The sequence below is a fragment of the Lycium barbarum genome, chromosome 8, assembly GCF_019175385.1.
Source record: "Lycium barbarum isolate Lr01 chromosome 8, ASM1917538v2, whole genome shotgun sequence".
NCBI classification, from domain to species: Eukaryota; Viridiplantae; Streptophyta; class Magnoliopsida; order Solanales; family Solanaceae; genus Lycium; species Lycium barbarum.
The window spans coordinates 15,265,267-15,280,783 of record NC_083344.1 but is presented as its reverse complement, the minus strand read 5'-3'; the positions used below and the strand labels follow the sequence as shown (position 1 = coordinate 15,280,783).

Below are 15,517 nucleotides of genomic sequence, written 5' to 3'. Positions count from 1 at the left end.
AATTCTTAGTTGGGTCCAGGTGCTCATGAAAATGATGATATTGGTGGGGAGCATGTTTCTAGGTCTCCGTCTCATCTGTTGCATGAGGCAAAACTTGTTAGGCCTGAAGAAAGACAAATACTCAACGAGCAGAAAAGCCTACACATCCATCTGAAAGCTGAGTTTGCAAAACTGTTTGAAGTGCTAAAACTTTCGGTATTCATTTCCTGCCTGCCCTTTCTCAGAATTTTTAATTGTTTTAGTTATAGTTGTCTTTGGAGAGTGTACAGGTGCTTTGATAAATACTTAAGGTAAATTAGCACTCTTCGCTTGTCAAGATTAATCATAATGAGTGGGTTTTGGGAGGGCCATGTTCTGAATCTTTGAATATGTTTGAAAGATAAAGCTCTTCACGTTAGGAAATTATACCTTTTATATTCCTGATGAATAAGTATGATAATTACCTGTCAAAGGTTTAATCTTTTTATGTATGAGTTCCTGGTCTTGTGATTGCCTCTGAATTAACATCTTTTCTTTGATTAAACTCTCTTCAAGTAGATATATAATTAAAAAAAAAAAGATATATAATTTTGCAGTTTTTGGCAAAACAGTAAGCACCACAACATCCTTTCTGTGGTACTCGTACATCCAAACCTGTCCGAGGTTTGGGAAACCTAGTATGGTTGATAAGACCTCCATCCCTCATGTTACCATTATCAAAAAAAAAAAAAAAAAAAAAAGACCTCCATCCCTCTGCCTTGGCGAGGGTGAATTGCCTGCCATAAAGCAGTCTGTCCTACATTCACATTGTCAAATGGCATAGAACATGCTTTTTCGGGAATAGGGTAACTAAATTTCATTAAAATGGTCAGAGCCCGCATACCTTTATACCCCACAAAAATAGAAAACCTACAAAAAGAATGGTTTTCTATGAAAGACACCTAATCTTCTATACAATAAGGAACCTCGTGGTGCACCAAATAGAAATAAGGGATGACAGACTACTCCTCAACTTTACAAAAGTCATCTCTACCTCCTCAAAAGCTTATCCTATTTCTTTCTCACCAAACAACCCACGTCAGTGCAAGTGGGGCAACATTCCAAGTCCTCCTCCTTCTCCCGCATCTCCAGCTAAACATCAACCCTTTCACAATGCCTGGGCCATCACCCAATAAATTCCACGTCGTGTTAGGATTTCCCACCATAACCTTGAAGCAACCCGACAATGAATCAGGAGGTGGTCTACATTTCCTTGCACATAAAACACCAACAAAACCACTCTTCTTGTTGCTACCCATGTGAAGAAAGATACATTTCTTGGTACCTCCAGCATGCACACCGAGTTATGTGGCACCTCTCCCTAATCAAAGCTTCTCATAAACAGTCTTGACAGGGAAGATACGATTGTTCCCCCAACCAAAACACACACTCACACACCCCTCCATATGTCATGGCTACCTTGTGGGCACTTTGTCTGTGAAGTAAATCGATCAAGCTTTGGAACTTTGTTACCTCCCGCTCTTGGAAATTCCTCCTAAAGCTCGAGTCCCAACAAATTTCTCCATCTTGTAGCTTTTGAACTCTTCAAACAGCGGATTCCTTTTGGCAAGCTGAATATTTCTAGGAATGATACCTTTCAAGTATTATCCCCACACCACCTATGCTCCCAAAAACTTAACCCTCCTCCCATCCCGTACCCTAAAACACACATTATCACTAAGCTCCTCCCATCCCTTTAAAATGTTCCTCCATAATCAGCATCTATTGGGCATAGTGACGTTTTTAGTTCTCCAACCCTATGACCTCTCTGCAAAAAGCATCTTCCTCAGTGCCAACACTCCAGAACCATGTCCCTAATAATGCCTTATTGAAAACCTTCAAATCTTTAACGCCTAATCCACCCCAACTCCTAGGCGTCGTACCTGTTTCCCAGCGCACCAAATGGTATAGAACATGTGTAGCATGAGAAAAGGCATCCTTCATTTGCTTGTTCCGTCTAGCAGCATAAACGTGTATGTCCTGGCTGTTAAATAGCTTTTTATACCTTTGGTTTAGTAGCTTTAAGTTAAATAACAGAATCAGGAATACATGAGCCGTATGCATCTTGCAGTTTATTTGGAATTCTACACATGACAGGACAGTGTGCTGCTATAGCTCTTTCTTCTAACACTTGAAGCATCCACGTTTTTGAAACGATCATTCAAAATTAGCCGGTAAACTAGTTTATCTTCCGATAAAAGGGGTAGAATTGTTTCAACAAAAGTAATCAAGGGCACTAAGTTTGCTATTTCAAACTTTTGTATTGCCGTCTTTGTGATAAAGGACAACTTTTATGTTTGTGTTTTATTACTCAAATTTGTGAATTGTATAGATCTCCAATAGTTTAGCAACATTGAGGTTTTATTTTCCTGTTCTTATATTATCCGAAAAGTTTTGGTGCTAATTTTACGAAGTGTCTTTGATTCTTATTGTTCTATTGAAGGCCTTTCCACCTGGTTCTTTTCTTAGTATATGCTACTGATTTTTAATTGTTTTCTTAAATAATGTGCCATCTTGTTTGTTTTTAGCTACCATCTCATCCTGTAATTTAATTGTTACGACAGTGGTTTACCTGGGGAATTTTGGAAGAGCGCGAGCTCGGTAGGTTTGGAGTGGCTGACTAGGTTATTTAATGTCATCTTTAAGACGGCAAGGATGCCCGAAGAATGGAGGTCGAGCGTAATGATCCCTCTATACAAGAACAAGGGGGATATCCAGAGTTGCAACAACTATAGAGGTATCAAGCTGCTAAGCCATACTATGAAAGTGTGGGAAAGGGTGGTGGAGATGAGGGTGAGGAGAGGCGTGTCTATTTCAGAGAACCAGTTCGGATTCATGCCGGGACGCTCAATTACAGAAGCCATCCATCTTGTGAGGAGACTGGTGGAGCAGTATAGGGAGAGGAAGAAGGATTTACACATGGTATTCATCGACCTAGAAAAGGCTTACGACAAAATTCCAAGGGAGATCCTATGGAGATGTTTGGAGGCTAAAGGTGTACCTGTGGCGTACATTAGAGTGATCAAGGACATGTATGCGGGAGCCAAAACCAGGGTAAGGACAGTAGGAGGGGGACTCAGAGCACTTCCCAGTTGTGATGGGGTTGCATCAATGATCAGCTCTTAGTCCGTTTTTATTTGCCTTGGTGATGGATGGATTGACGCGACAAATTCAAGGTGAGGTGCCATGGTGTATGCTTTTCGCGGATGACATAGTCCTGATCGACGAGACTCGTAGCGGAGTTAACGCTAAGCTGGAGGGTTGGAGACATACCTTGGAGTCTAAAGGGTTTAAGCTGAGTAGGACCAAGACAGAGTACTTGGAGTACAAGTTCAGTGAAGCACCTCAGGAGGTTGGCGTGGAAGTTAGGCTTGGTACCCAGGCCATCCAGAAGAAAAGTAGTTTCAAGTATCTTGGGTCTATCATGCAAGGTAGCGGGGAGATTGGCGATGATGTCACACATCGTATTAGGGCAGGGTGGATGAAATGGAGGCTCGCTTCCGGAGTACTATGTGACAAGAAGGTGCCTCCACAACTTGAGGGCAAGTTTTACAAAGTGGTGGTTAGACCAACTATGTTGTATGGGGCTGAGTGTTGGCCAGTTAAGATCTCTCACGTTCAAAAGATGAAAGTTGACAAGATGAGAATGTTGAGATGGATGTGTGGGCACACCAGGAGTGACAGGATTAGGAATGAGGCTATTCGGGACAAGGTGGGAGTGGCCTCGGTGGAAGACAAGATGCGGGAAGCGAGACTGAGATGGTTTGGGCATGTGAAGAGGAGAGACACGGATGCCCCAGTGCGGAGGTGTGAGAGGTTGGCCATGGATGGTTTCAGAAGAGGTAGGGGTAGGCCGAAGAAATATTGGGGAGAGGTGATTAGACAGGACATGGCGCAGTTACAGCTTAGCGAGGACATGACCTTAGATAGGAGGGTTTGGAGGACCCATATTAGGGTAGAAGGCTAGTAGATAGTCTCGTTATTCTTCCTTATTAGTAGGCGCAGGCGCATTATCGCAGTATAATTCCTTGTGCTCTGATTTCTGCTATTATCTGTTATTTCCTGTACTTGGATTATTCTATTTTATCTGTGTCGCTTTCGTTATTTGCATTTCCATATCGCTTTGAATTTCTTAGCCTTATCTGACCGCTTTTTATGCTTTTTATTGAGCCGAGGGTCTTTCGGAAACAGCCGTCCTACCTTGGTAGGAGTAAGGTCTGCGTGCACTCTACCCTCCCCAGAACACACGTTGTGGGATTTCACTGGGTTGTTGTTGTTGACAGTGGTTTACCTGTCCTTATTTTAGTATCTACAATTTTTAATAAGAAGAATGAGGTTCTGATCCCCTACCAACTTTCTTGCTGCTAATTGTTTGTATTAACCAGGCTTCAACCCAGAACTACTTGGTGCTCTTTATGTAAATGAATAAAAATGTTTTTTCTGGAATGACTGTCATACTTGTGCATTCCTGCTTGCGAGCACTCCCCAATATAATATACCTAAAGAATAGGTTATCCAAGGTGTTATATCCTAGTTTTGACTTGCTGGCCATGTGACCAAAACTTAATGCAGGACGCTGTCAAACATACAGTGGGAAAGTTTCTGGAATATGTCATGGAGAATCATCATGTTAATAGGGAACCTGCAACAATTTTACAGGCTTTCCAGTTATCTCTGGTTAGTATCTTTCTGCCTCCAGCTACCCATCCTATCTGCTTGCATCCTTCTCTAATTATTTTATTTTTGTCATTGGAATCTATCCTTACTATCTTAAAAATTCAGGTGAAAAACTATCAAGTCATAATAATTAGGAATCCGAAAAATGAGGAGGTTTTTCTAAAATTTCATGTAGCTCAAATTCAAAATTCCTATATTTAGGATTAATATAAAGTCCATAAGAAGTTTTATGCCTTCTAGTTTCACTCGGTATTAGAGTTTCTATGATCTTGGTAGAAATGTGAGTAGCTTCTTGGAGGCTGCTCAACCAAAGTTTTCCTTCACTTTTTTAGTTTTACAAATTCTGTATGTTTGATGTTTGTTTCAGTGACACCAATCTCATTATGTTTCTTTTGTGTTCTTCATTCCACCCAAATCTGTTCTCGTCAAGAAGAATATAACAGTGAAAATCTCGTCTTCAAAATCCGCACTTTGCGGTTCGTGCTTTATTGCCTCACTTGGACATATTAGTCCAGTTTAACTGACCTGTCAAATCGGCATTCCACATTTGTCTAGTTATCACTTTACATCAACTAACCTGTCGAGTTAATAGTATATATTATTTGACTATCAAGTAATTTTCCTATTGCCAAATCATCACCCATTCGACACCATGGTTTATCAGATCCGATTAATCTGGTAATATGCATGTTCTCAAATTCAATCATGTCTAGCAAGTAACCCGTGGAATTAGTCGGGGTGGCACAAGCTCGTCGGTCACCACGATTATGAAATAGTAGTAGTAAATGATGATAATTTTATATTGTTTGGTTGGTGTTTCTGTTTCCTGCATAACTAATATGCACAGGTTATGTACGAATATATTTTTTGTTTTATTGCGAAAGAAGGTGGAATAATACGAGGATAAGTAATACACGGATTAAAACAACCAAAATGACCAAAATAACCCACCTGTATTAAACAAATTTTTTCTAGAAGTAAACAATACACACAGCTTAATTCCTGCGTAACAAAACCTGCATTACTAGTTGGGTAGTTCCTACATTACAATTCCTGCATTATTAATCCCTGCACCTTGTCTATACACCTAAGGACCTCTTAGTGTGCTTCTTGCTTCAAGAAAAACATCTTTACCGTCGCTGTGATTTCCTTATTTGACGTTTACTGTGAATTCTCAGTGTTGGGTTGCAGCTTCAATCTTAAAGCAAAAGATTGACAAAGAGGAGACATTCTCGCTAGCAAAGCAGCACTTACAGTTTGGATGCACTGAGGAAGAGACAAACAGTGTCTGTCTGAGGATCCGTTCCTTGAAAAAGTCGTTCCTACAGCAGTTGGATCAAAATGATAATGCTTCAAGTTCTTCCAAGTGTTCTTTATCAGCTGTGAGATCTGTTGCAGAAGAACCATCAACAGGAAGCATGTCACACGCTGTAGAATCTCCCCAGCTGAATGTGCAAAAGGAAATGGAAGAAAGATTGCAAGTTAAAAAGTTGTCCAGGGAATGCATTGTGATGCCTAAAGAAGAACTTGTGGATATTGAAAGGGAAAACTTCATTAAGGAGGTCCAGTATAGATGTGAGAGGCGAATGTCAAAACTGGTACAAAAGCAAAAGGAGGAAATTGAAGAGTTCCAGAAAATATGGGAAAAGAAGAAGGAAGAGCTTGAGGAGGATTACAGACTGCATTTTGCTGTTCTTCGGTCTATATATGGTCAGAATGCTGCAACAAAGGATAAACAAAAAACATTAGAAACTGAATTTTCAAGAAAAATGCAAGAGCTCAAATGCCACAAGGATCAGCACCTTAAAGAGCTTGAGGTAGAACACTCTGCTATGAAGAACGAGGAAATACAGAAGGCTGCTTCTTGGTTGGCCAAAGCAAATTCCTTTAGGGGGGGTGTTGGATCTTATCCGATAGATGGCGTAGGGCACTCTCAGGAAAATGTAAATGTCTCTCACAATTCTCTCAAGATTGTTCGCTCTGTATCCGAACATCGTGTTGAGGAACTGAATGCAGGTAATATTTTGGATAGCATGCGGTCTGATGTACCAGCATCTACTTCTGATGAGTTAGATATTCTTCCTATTGAATCTACAAATGTTTTATCAACTCCAGCTACAGAGGACCTAGCTGGGGTCAAGTCTGTCGATGGAGGATTGGTTGCTATATCCAAGCGGTCGAATGAATTAGGTGATCCAAATGTACCTGCATCTACTTCTGATGAGTCAAATATTCTTCCTATTGAAACTACAAATGTTTCAACAACGCCAGCTATGGAGGAGCAAGTTGAGATTGTGCCCACAGCTGGAGAGTTAGTTGCTAGATCCAATCAGCTAGAGCCTAATGAACGTGGTGATCTAGGTGGTAGTTCAGAGGGAATTGGAGCATTGGATGCTAGATCCAACCAGCCTAATGAAGTAGGTGATCCAGATCTACCAGCATCTACTTCCGATAAGTCAAGTGTTGTTCCTGTTGAAACTTCAAATGTTTTAACAATGCCAGCAACCGAGAAGCAACTTGCTGATGCATTGGTTGCTAAATCCAACCAGCCTAATGAAGTAGGTGATCCAGATGTACCTCCATCTACTTCCAATGTGTCAAATATTCTTCCTGTTGAAACTTCAAATGTTTTAACAACACCGGCAACAGAGGAGCAAGTTGGGATCCCCTCCACGGCTGAAGCATTGGTTGCTAGATCCAAGAAGCCTAATGAAGTGGGTGATTCAGGTGGCAGTTCAGAGGAAATTATTTCTGTGTTTCCTCTGCCTCCTGAAGAACATACTGAAGTTCTATTGGAGGATCCAGCTGGAGAGCATTTGTTGGGGAATGTAGGTGTGGGGAATGATCATTCAGAAGTAAATAATGTTATTGAAGAATTGAACACAGAACATGATAGTGTGGAAAATAATTCTCATTTGCAAAATGATGAACATAACCCGAGAGGTGCAGTTAGATCCACGGATAGAAACCAAATTTCTCCCAAGGAATTGATAGTTGGCGTGCCTTCGATAGCAGCAGTTCTTTGTTGTGATGATGGTGGTTCTTTACCTCAAAATCAAGTAAGTGGTCTTTGTCTTCCAAATTTATTTGGTGTTTGTATTGTGTTATTGTAGAACATCTGGATTCAGAATGCACAGGTATATAAACTCTCCCTAGGAAAGTAAAGATGTCTCAAATTGCAAAGACATTCTCTGTTTAGATTGTTTTGAGCTAGTAATTGGTAAGTTACCTCCTAGTTTTATTCAAGCTGCAAAACGGTAAATTGGACCATTGTTTTCTGGTGACTTGCAGTTCCCGATATATTGTGGAAACATCTAGGTTGTTCCATTATTGATGATTTTGCACTTAAACTGGATGAGCTAAATCAGTACGAATGTTTCCAGTCTTCAGGATATAATGAAACACTCACTCATGAGATGCCGCTCCCAGAAAATCAGAGTGGAACACAAGTTGAAGTGGATGCTGGACAGTATGGAGCCAACAATCCTGAAGCTGTGTTAATTAATAGTTCTGAGCAACAGCAGCCAGCTTCTGATGTTTTTTCGCTTGCTGCTAACGAGCCACCGAGCGACGTTACGCATCATACCCATAATGATCAAAGGAACTTTACCCCAGACCTTGGGTCTTCTCGTCATGTTGATGGGGAGACGATGGAATCCTTACAGGCAGGGCGTAATTCGGAAGAGTGTCCATCTGTTAATGTTGAGATGTCACCCCTCAGCTGTGATCGGACTAATTTCTCAGAAGTCGGTAGAGTGGATCCTAGACCCATTTCAGAACAGGTTGCATCTTCCCAGAATATTGGAACTCCAGTTCAAGCGCCAGGTTCCGCTGAGCTTCCTAGTCAAGCAGTTCTGCAACATAACACTAATATTGCCGTTGTTCAAGGACCCAGGAACATACCAGTTCATCCTGACCATCAGATGGCCGCTTGGAATTCAACTCTTCCTGTCAATGCTGATCCTCTGCATAAAGATTGGGAAAGGATACATAAAGAAAGGGAAAAAGGCGCCAAGATTCTTGAGGACATGGTTAGTTCCAATTTCGTTCTTCGTGATTCTTTGCTCCAATTCCTTTATTTCTTAAAGGTCTTCTCTTTTTGAACAGAAATTGCGTCTGAGATCTGATTGCGAGAAGGAGATAGAGGATATGATTGCACAAATCCGTAAGAAATATGATGATAAACTTCAGGAGGCTGAGACAGTATTTCTTCGGAAGAAGAAAGAACTTGATGTGAATCAGAACAAAGTTCTCATGAATAAGCTTTTGGCAGATGCTTTCAGATGCAAGTGCATGAATCTCAAACCTTCGGGGCTTCCAGGCATGCGTCAAGGTATGTAATCAATGTTGGTTATGCATTTCCAAAGAGTGGTTAACCTTTCTTGTCATCATTTTGAACTGACACTTGCGTCCAGCTTTTATTTAAAATACAATTTTAATCCCCTATATATCATGTGATTGAAAGATGGTGCTAGTTTGTGCAACTTTTACTAGGTTATACAAGTCAGGCTGGTAACTTCTCAAGTAAAAATTGTCTTTTCTTGTGTACTGAAGTATTGTTCCTTGTAGTTGTGCCTTCTAGTTATTTGCAGCATCTACATCAGGTATCCCAGCAGCCTAATTTGAGGTCTTCTCCTGTGACTGGTTCGTCTTCAGCTAGCCTGCAAAATTCAGTCCCAGCTTCTTTGAGAGCTTCCCCTGTCACCGGTTTGTCCTCAGCTGGCCAAGCACATGTTAGACAGGAGACTTCTGTCCCCTCAAATCGTTCAGTACATTCTGGTGGGATTTCTCAGCCTACAGTTAGATGTTCACCTGTTACTGGGTTGTTTTTAGCTGGCCAACCAGCACCTACTCAGCAGACAGCTATTGTTAGTCGTTCAGCAGCACAGTCTGCAGGCAGGCCTCCTCTCATCAGTGCAATTACCCCGTCCACTGGTAATCTTAGGGTAGGTGGCGAGATCCGTGCTCCAGCCCCACATCTTCAGCCTTTCAGACCTCCTACATCCATGTCTACTAGCAGCAGCCCCTCAACTCTGTGCACCACTAACATGGCTGCATCATTACCCTCACTTCCCCCACATGTTTCTCTACAAACATCATCCCCATCCCAACCTCCACAACATCAAATACTTACGCCGTTGGTTCCACAGTTAGCTGTAGATCTTTCTAGTTCTCGGAATGCGACTCCGCAGCATGACATTGGCGGATTGCCTGCTGCACGAAACCCGTCCATCTCTGCACAGGAACTGCTTTTTAATGTGGAGAATCAACCTCGTGCAAATAGGCCGAACATTATGCCACCTTTACCAGATGTGGGCTCTGACTTTGATGTATTGGACCTATCTGAATTTCAAACACTCGATGGTGTACAGGGAGGTCCTACCTCTTCAGCCATAGCAACTAATGTAAGTGATGTTGTGTGTGTGTCTGATGATGACTGACCTGTGACAGATGAAGTGTATTTTGTAGTCCGCGGGTCGTGTTTATCATGTGTTTATAAAAATGAATTATAAAAAAAGAGCAGAAAGGAAAAGAAAGGTAAAAGGAGAAAACTTGACAAGATTAAATAGGCTTGCATGTCCTCTCCCACACCCCCCCTTCTTTTCCTCTGGGATTCCATGAATGCAGCTGTACATGGTCCATTCATCTTTCTGTATTATACTAGGACGCAATATCATCTGTTCACGTGTTCCCTTATTTGTTGTGTGTTCTATATCGATGTTTGGTTTACGCATGCAAAGAGGTGTTTGGTTGATGTTTAAGTTGGACTGGGATAAAATGAGTTTTTGAACTTGAACTTGAGCTGAAATTGTGTTCGGACATGAACTTCACGTGAAAACTGAAGATTATTGTAAACCTGTGTTTCACTTCAAACATACTTCCAAACTATTCACTTTTGAATACTGAAACTCTAATTTGGTTCTAAGTGTCTGGAGCCGCGGTACTATGGTGTATTGGGAAGTCCGTTCTAAAGAATTTATTTGGATTGATTTCCGAGGTTAAGTTACTGAAATCTCAAATAATATGAAAAAGGATTCTGCAATTCATTTAACGTAGACATATTCACGACTTCATTAGGGAATGAGGTAAACTGCACTGCTCTTATAATCCTAGCACTCAAAAGCCATTTCTTTTTTATGCAACTACAATTTGGGTTTACTGAAGCGTGTATGTTTCATTGTTGTTTTGGGCTTCTTTGTCATCTTAGTTGCTTTTATGAGGAAAAATGGGTCCATCCCCACACTCATTTCTTGGATAAAACAACTAACGAATCACAAGAGGCTAAAAAATGTAAATCGGAACCACATTTGGAGACCAGGATGTTGTCGTTTCAATGAAAAGTGTCACGCTAAATTACTTTTTACTATATGGAGTTTTTCTCAAAAAAAAAAAAAAAAAAAAAAAAAAGGTGGGGAAGTCACACAAATACAACTTTTTAAAATGACAAATAAAAAGATTACAACTACTTTCTAAAAATTACATAAATACAACTTATTTGAAATTTTAACTTTTTAATTACAAAAGTGCAACCTTTACATTCCTAAGATATTAATAATGCTTAATTTTGGGAGTTCCAACGATTAATGCTACCCACTTTTTAATTGATCTTTCTTTATAAATCATTCCCCTCAAATCTATGAAAAGGGCATAAGAGAGAATGTAATTTTTAAAATAAACAAATCAAAATTAACCTCAAATCCCATATTCCATCAACTGTTTTAAGAAGATTTTTTTTCTTTCATTTCCTCTTTATTCTTTTTTATTATTATTATTTTCACTTGATGACTGATGCAATTATTTTTATTTTTTTGTGATTAAAAGAAATTATTTGAATATATTAATATTAACAAAAGTACATGGAAAGATATGGTATATGCAAGTATGGCACACATAAAAAATAATTACTATTTTTTTTTGGTTAAAATAGTATATTTGGTAAAGGCTTAATACCCAGATGGACCCTTAAACTTAACATGTTTTGTAAGATAGGCATATAAACTTATAAGGTGACCAGATAGACACTTAAACTTACTCAAAGTGTATTTTTCAAGTTTTTCAGTTGTTTTGAAAACAAAAATTATATTTTTCAAACACTCACAATTTTCATGGTCAAACAAGCCCTAAATATATCACAAAATATTTTTTTTAAAATGCAAAAATAAAGCAAACGCATATACATGAGACTATAAATGTGCACTTAAATCAATAAATACTCGCTAATCGCAATTTTGCAGCTTTCAAGTAACTCGGTTTTTTTTTTACACTTGAATAATTAAAAAACAATAACTTTAACCAATAAAAATCCTTAAAAAAAGAAATTTCAAATTAAGAAATTTCTTTTTTTAAGGAGTTTCTTCTCGGCTTTACAGATTTCTTAATTTGAAATTTCTTTTACACTTGAAATACTGAACTTAGAAATTTCTTAATTTGAAATTTCTTTTTTTAAGGATTTTTATTGTTTAAGGTTATTGTTTTTTAATTATTCAAGTGTAAAAAAAAATTCGAGTTAATTGAAAGCTGCAAAATTGCGATTAGCGAGTATTTATTGGTTTAAGTGCACATTTATAGTCTCATGTATATGCGTTTGCCTTATTTTTGCATTTTAAAAAAAATATTTTGTGATATATTTAGGGCTTGTTTGGCCATGAAAATTGTGAGTGTTTGAAAAATATAGTTTTTGTTTTCAAAACAACTGAAAAACTTGAAAAATACACTTTGAGTAAGTTTAAGTGTCTATCTGGTCACCTTATAAGTTTATATGCCTATCTTACAAAACATGCCAAGTTTAAGGGTCCATCTAGGTATTAAGCCTTTGGTAAATTAGTGAAAATGCAAAAGTGATTATTTAATTATAAATGCATGTTAAGTATACTATGTTGCATGTATAAATTATATATATACGATATATTATTTTAAGTATAAATCATGTATTACGAGCATATATGAATGATATATGGTATAAGTATACTTCATGCTAAGGATGTAACTAATATACTACTATACACATATAAATAGCATGGTATATTAGTGCAAATGCAAAAGTGATATTAATTATATATATGTATGTTAGGTATACTATACTGTATGTATAAACTATATTTATACGATACATTTTTCTTACTGTAAATTATATATTAATTGTATATGTTTATATCAAGCATATACCATTAATATATTATTCTTAAAAGGACTATCAAATAAGATTTTTAGTACAAATTGTTATTGGTGGCCATTGTAATATATCATTCTTACATGAAAAACATTATTCATATATGAAACAATACCCCTTTTTTTTTGGGTTAAGGATTCTTCATATATCGCCTGACAAAAGACTACGTTTTCTAGATCTGATTGTGGGATAATTTTCTAATTTAGTAATGGCTCTTACTATGAATAATAACGATATAATTATTTGATAAGCTTAAATTAAGGAATTTTAATATAATATGAACTCCTTGACTTTGGGAGAGGAAATAGGTTCCTTTTTGGTATATCATGTAAACCTAATTGTTGTACTAAATGTAATAATGAAATTGGTTGTAGATTATGAGCCCGTTTGGATTAGCGGAAAAAAAGTGGCTTTTAAGCATAAGTGCTGAAAGTGTTTAAAGGGTTTTTAGAAGGGTAGTATTGAAATTAATAAAAAATATAAAGGATAACAGGGTAAAGTTGTTGATCAAACCAAAATGGCTTTTAAGTAAAAAAAAAAAAAAGTTGGGGTTGAGCAACTTCTTGGTTTTGACTTATTTTAAGCACTTTTTAACTTAATTTAAGTTGTTTTCTATTTTTACCAAACACCCAAATAAATTAAAAAGGGCTTATAAGAACCAGCTTATAAGCCAATCCAAACGGGCTCTATGAAATTTCTAACTCATTTACTAGTATTTATGAAACTTCCAAAAAAAATAATACTAAAAGAAAGAGGAAATAGTAAAAGAAAGAGCGTAACATAAATGAAACACATTTAGAGTGATTTTAATTTTAACCGTTATCTTTGCCCACATTGTGCAATTTATCAGCACTTGGTACTCCAGTAGTGGTCTTTCTCCTCTCTTGTAGATCCATAGCTGAATATTTTGGTTACGAGTTTATATCACTAAGGGAAAAATGTAGCTTCTTCCCAACCATACTCTTGTGTTGGTTCCATTTCAATTTTAAAAGTTCGAAACATTTCTCTTCATTCTTATAAAATCCATAATATCAGTGTTGTTTGCCCCCTACCTCCTGCTTACATAGTACTCCCTATGTATCTTATGTGGCACAATTTGATTGGGTGCCGAGTTAGAAAAAAAAAAGACTTTTGAATTGGTGATCTAAACTAAACTTTAGACATTTATCTAGCTATAAATCATTTCATTAAGAGTAAATAAAATTTTTTATCTTTAGTTGTCGTCCTTACTAAAAATAGACGGTTCAAAATAATTGTCATTTTAGAAAATCAAGATACATTATAGTTAACCACTAGTTTTCACCTTTGTCCTTACTAAATAAATGTGGAGAGATATTAATGTGGTGAAAAAAGAGAGTAGTATTAAATTAAAATCAACCAATACATAGGATAATTTAGTTGATTACCCTTTTATTCAAAGCTTCCTTAAGGGATGTGCGACAAGTAAAATGGGCCAGAGAAAGTACTCTTTTTGGGACAAATAAAAGAAGGGTAACTTACATAAATAGAGCTATAGTTTCTAGACTTCTAACCAACTGTAGCTACTTTTTTCTTAATTACATCTCGTAGCTATGTTATAGCTATTTCGCTTGTATTTAAGTATATTCAAATACACAGTTTCACGTGTATTCGGATGTTCAAATACACAGTTTCAAAATATAGTCAGCGAAATACATTTGTATATACATCATTCAACAACACATACAGTCAAATACATCTAGTTTGTCCAAAAATACAATCAGTCAAATACATATACCTTATATTTATACTAAGAAAATGATGAATACACTCAGATCTGGAGATACAAGAAATAAAATACACTCAGATCTGAGATACAAGAAGGAGAAGAAGCCATGGATTCTGGCCAGAGATGTAAAAGTTCCTCTGAAAATTGAGCAAATACACTCAGATCGACGAATACACTCAAATATTTATACTCAAAAAATGACGAATACACTCAAATACACTTAGATATGGAGATACAAGAAATAAAATACACTTAGATCTGAGATACAAGAAGGAGAAGAAGCTATGAATTCCAGCCAGATATGTAAAAGTTCCTCTGAAAATTGAGCAAATACACTCAGATCGATGAATACACCCAAATACATCGTCGCCTAGGTCTTCTTCTTCAATGGCGACGTGATGTGTTTATGTTGTTGTTGACGCGACGGAGTTGATTGTCATTGTTTAGATATTCTTCAAGAAAAAACATCATTGTCTGGGTCTTCTTCTTCAATGGCGGCATAGTGTTTATGCTACTGTTGACGTGATGGAGTTACCCGCGATCACCTCCTAGGGTTGCCGTTGTTCGTGGCTTGTTGCGTCGCTGCTTGCCGGCAAATACACCAACTCTGGCGAGGCATTAATGGTGGAAACGGAGAGACAGAGGAGTGAGGGAGAAGACAGGAATGAGGGAGAAGAGAGAGAGAGAGAGAGATGAGAATACATTGAATCTGGGAGAAGGGTAAATGCAATAGAGCTATGAGCAGTAAATTGAATACACAATATAGCTACGGATTGTTGTAGTTCTTATACATAAATACCTCCTAGTTATTACATAAAAGAAAGTGTACTACATAAAATGAGACGGAAGGAGTAATTGGCTTTGGTCGTTGTCCCTTTTCTTTTTCTTTTTTCCTCGCATTTCAT

The 15,517-nt window shown here is 37.7% G+C and overlaps 1 protein-coding gene across 5 annotated transcripts in view; it reads left to right on the top strand.

Moving 5' to 3' along the window:
* LOC132605982 (helicase protein MOM1-like) overlaps positions 1-10,392 on the top strand; it is a 38,762-nt gene extending 28,370 nt beyond the window's left edge. For 3 of the 5 annotated variants that reach the window (XM_060319278.1, XM_060319279.1, XM_060319277.1), the window contains 6 exons: positions 20-195; positions 4,591-4,695; positions 5,874-7,754; positions 8,079-8,726; positions 8,803-9,028; positions 9,265-10,392. In XM_060319278.1, coding sequence (XP_060175261.1) covers positions 20-195; positions 4,591-4,695; positions 5,874-7,754; positions 8,079-8,726; positions 8,803-9,028; positions 9,265-10,136 — 3,908 coding nt within the window. In that variant the 3' untranslated portion in view covers positions 10,137-10,392. Of the gene's footprint in view, positions 1-19; positions 196-4,590; positions 4,696-5,873; positions 7,755-7,986; positions 8,727-8,802; positions 9,029-9,264 lie in introns of those variants that run through there. The other 2 variants (XM_060319280.1, XM_060319281.1) reach the window with 2 other exon arrangements.
* The last annotated feature ends 5,125 nt before the right edge of the window (positions 10,393-15,517 follow it).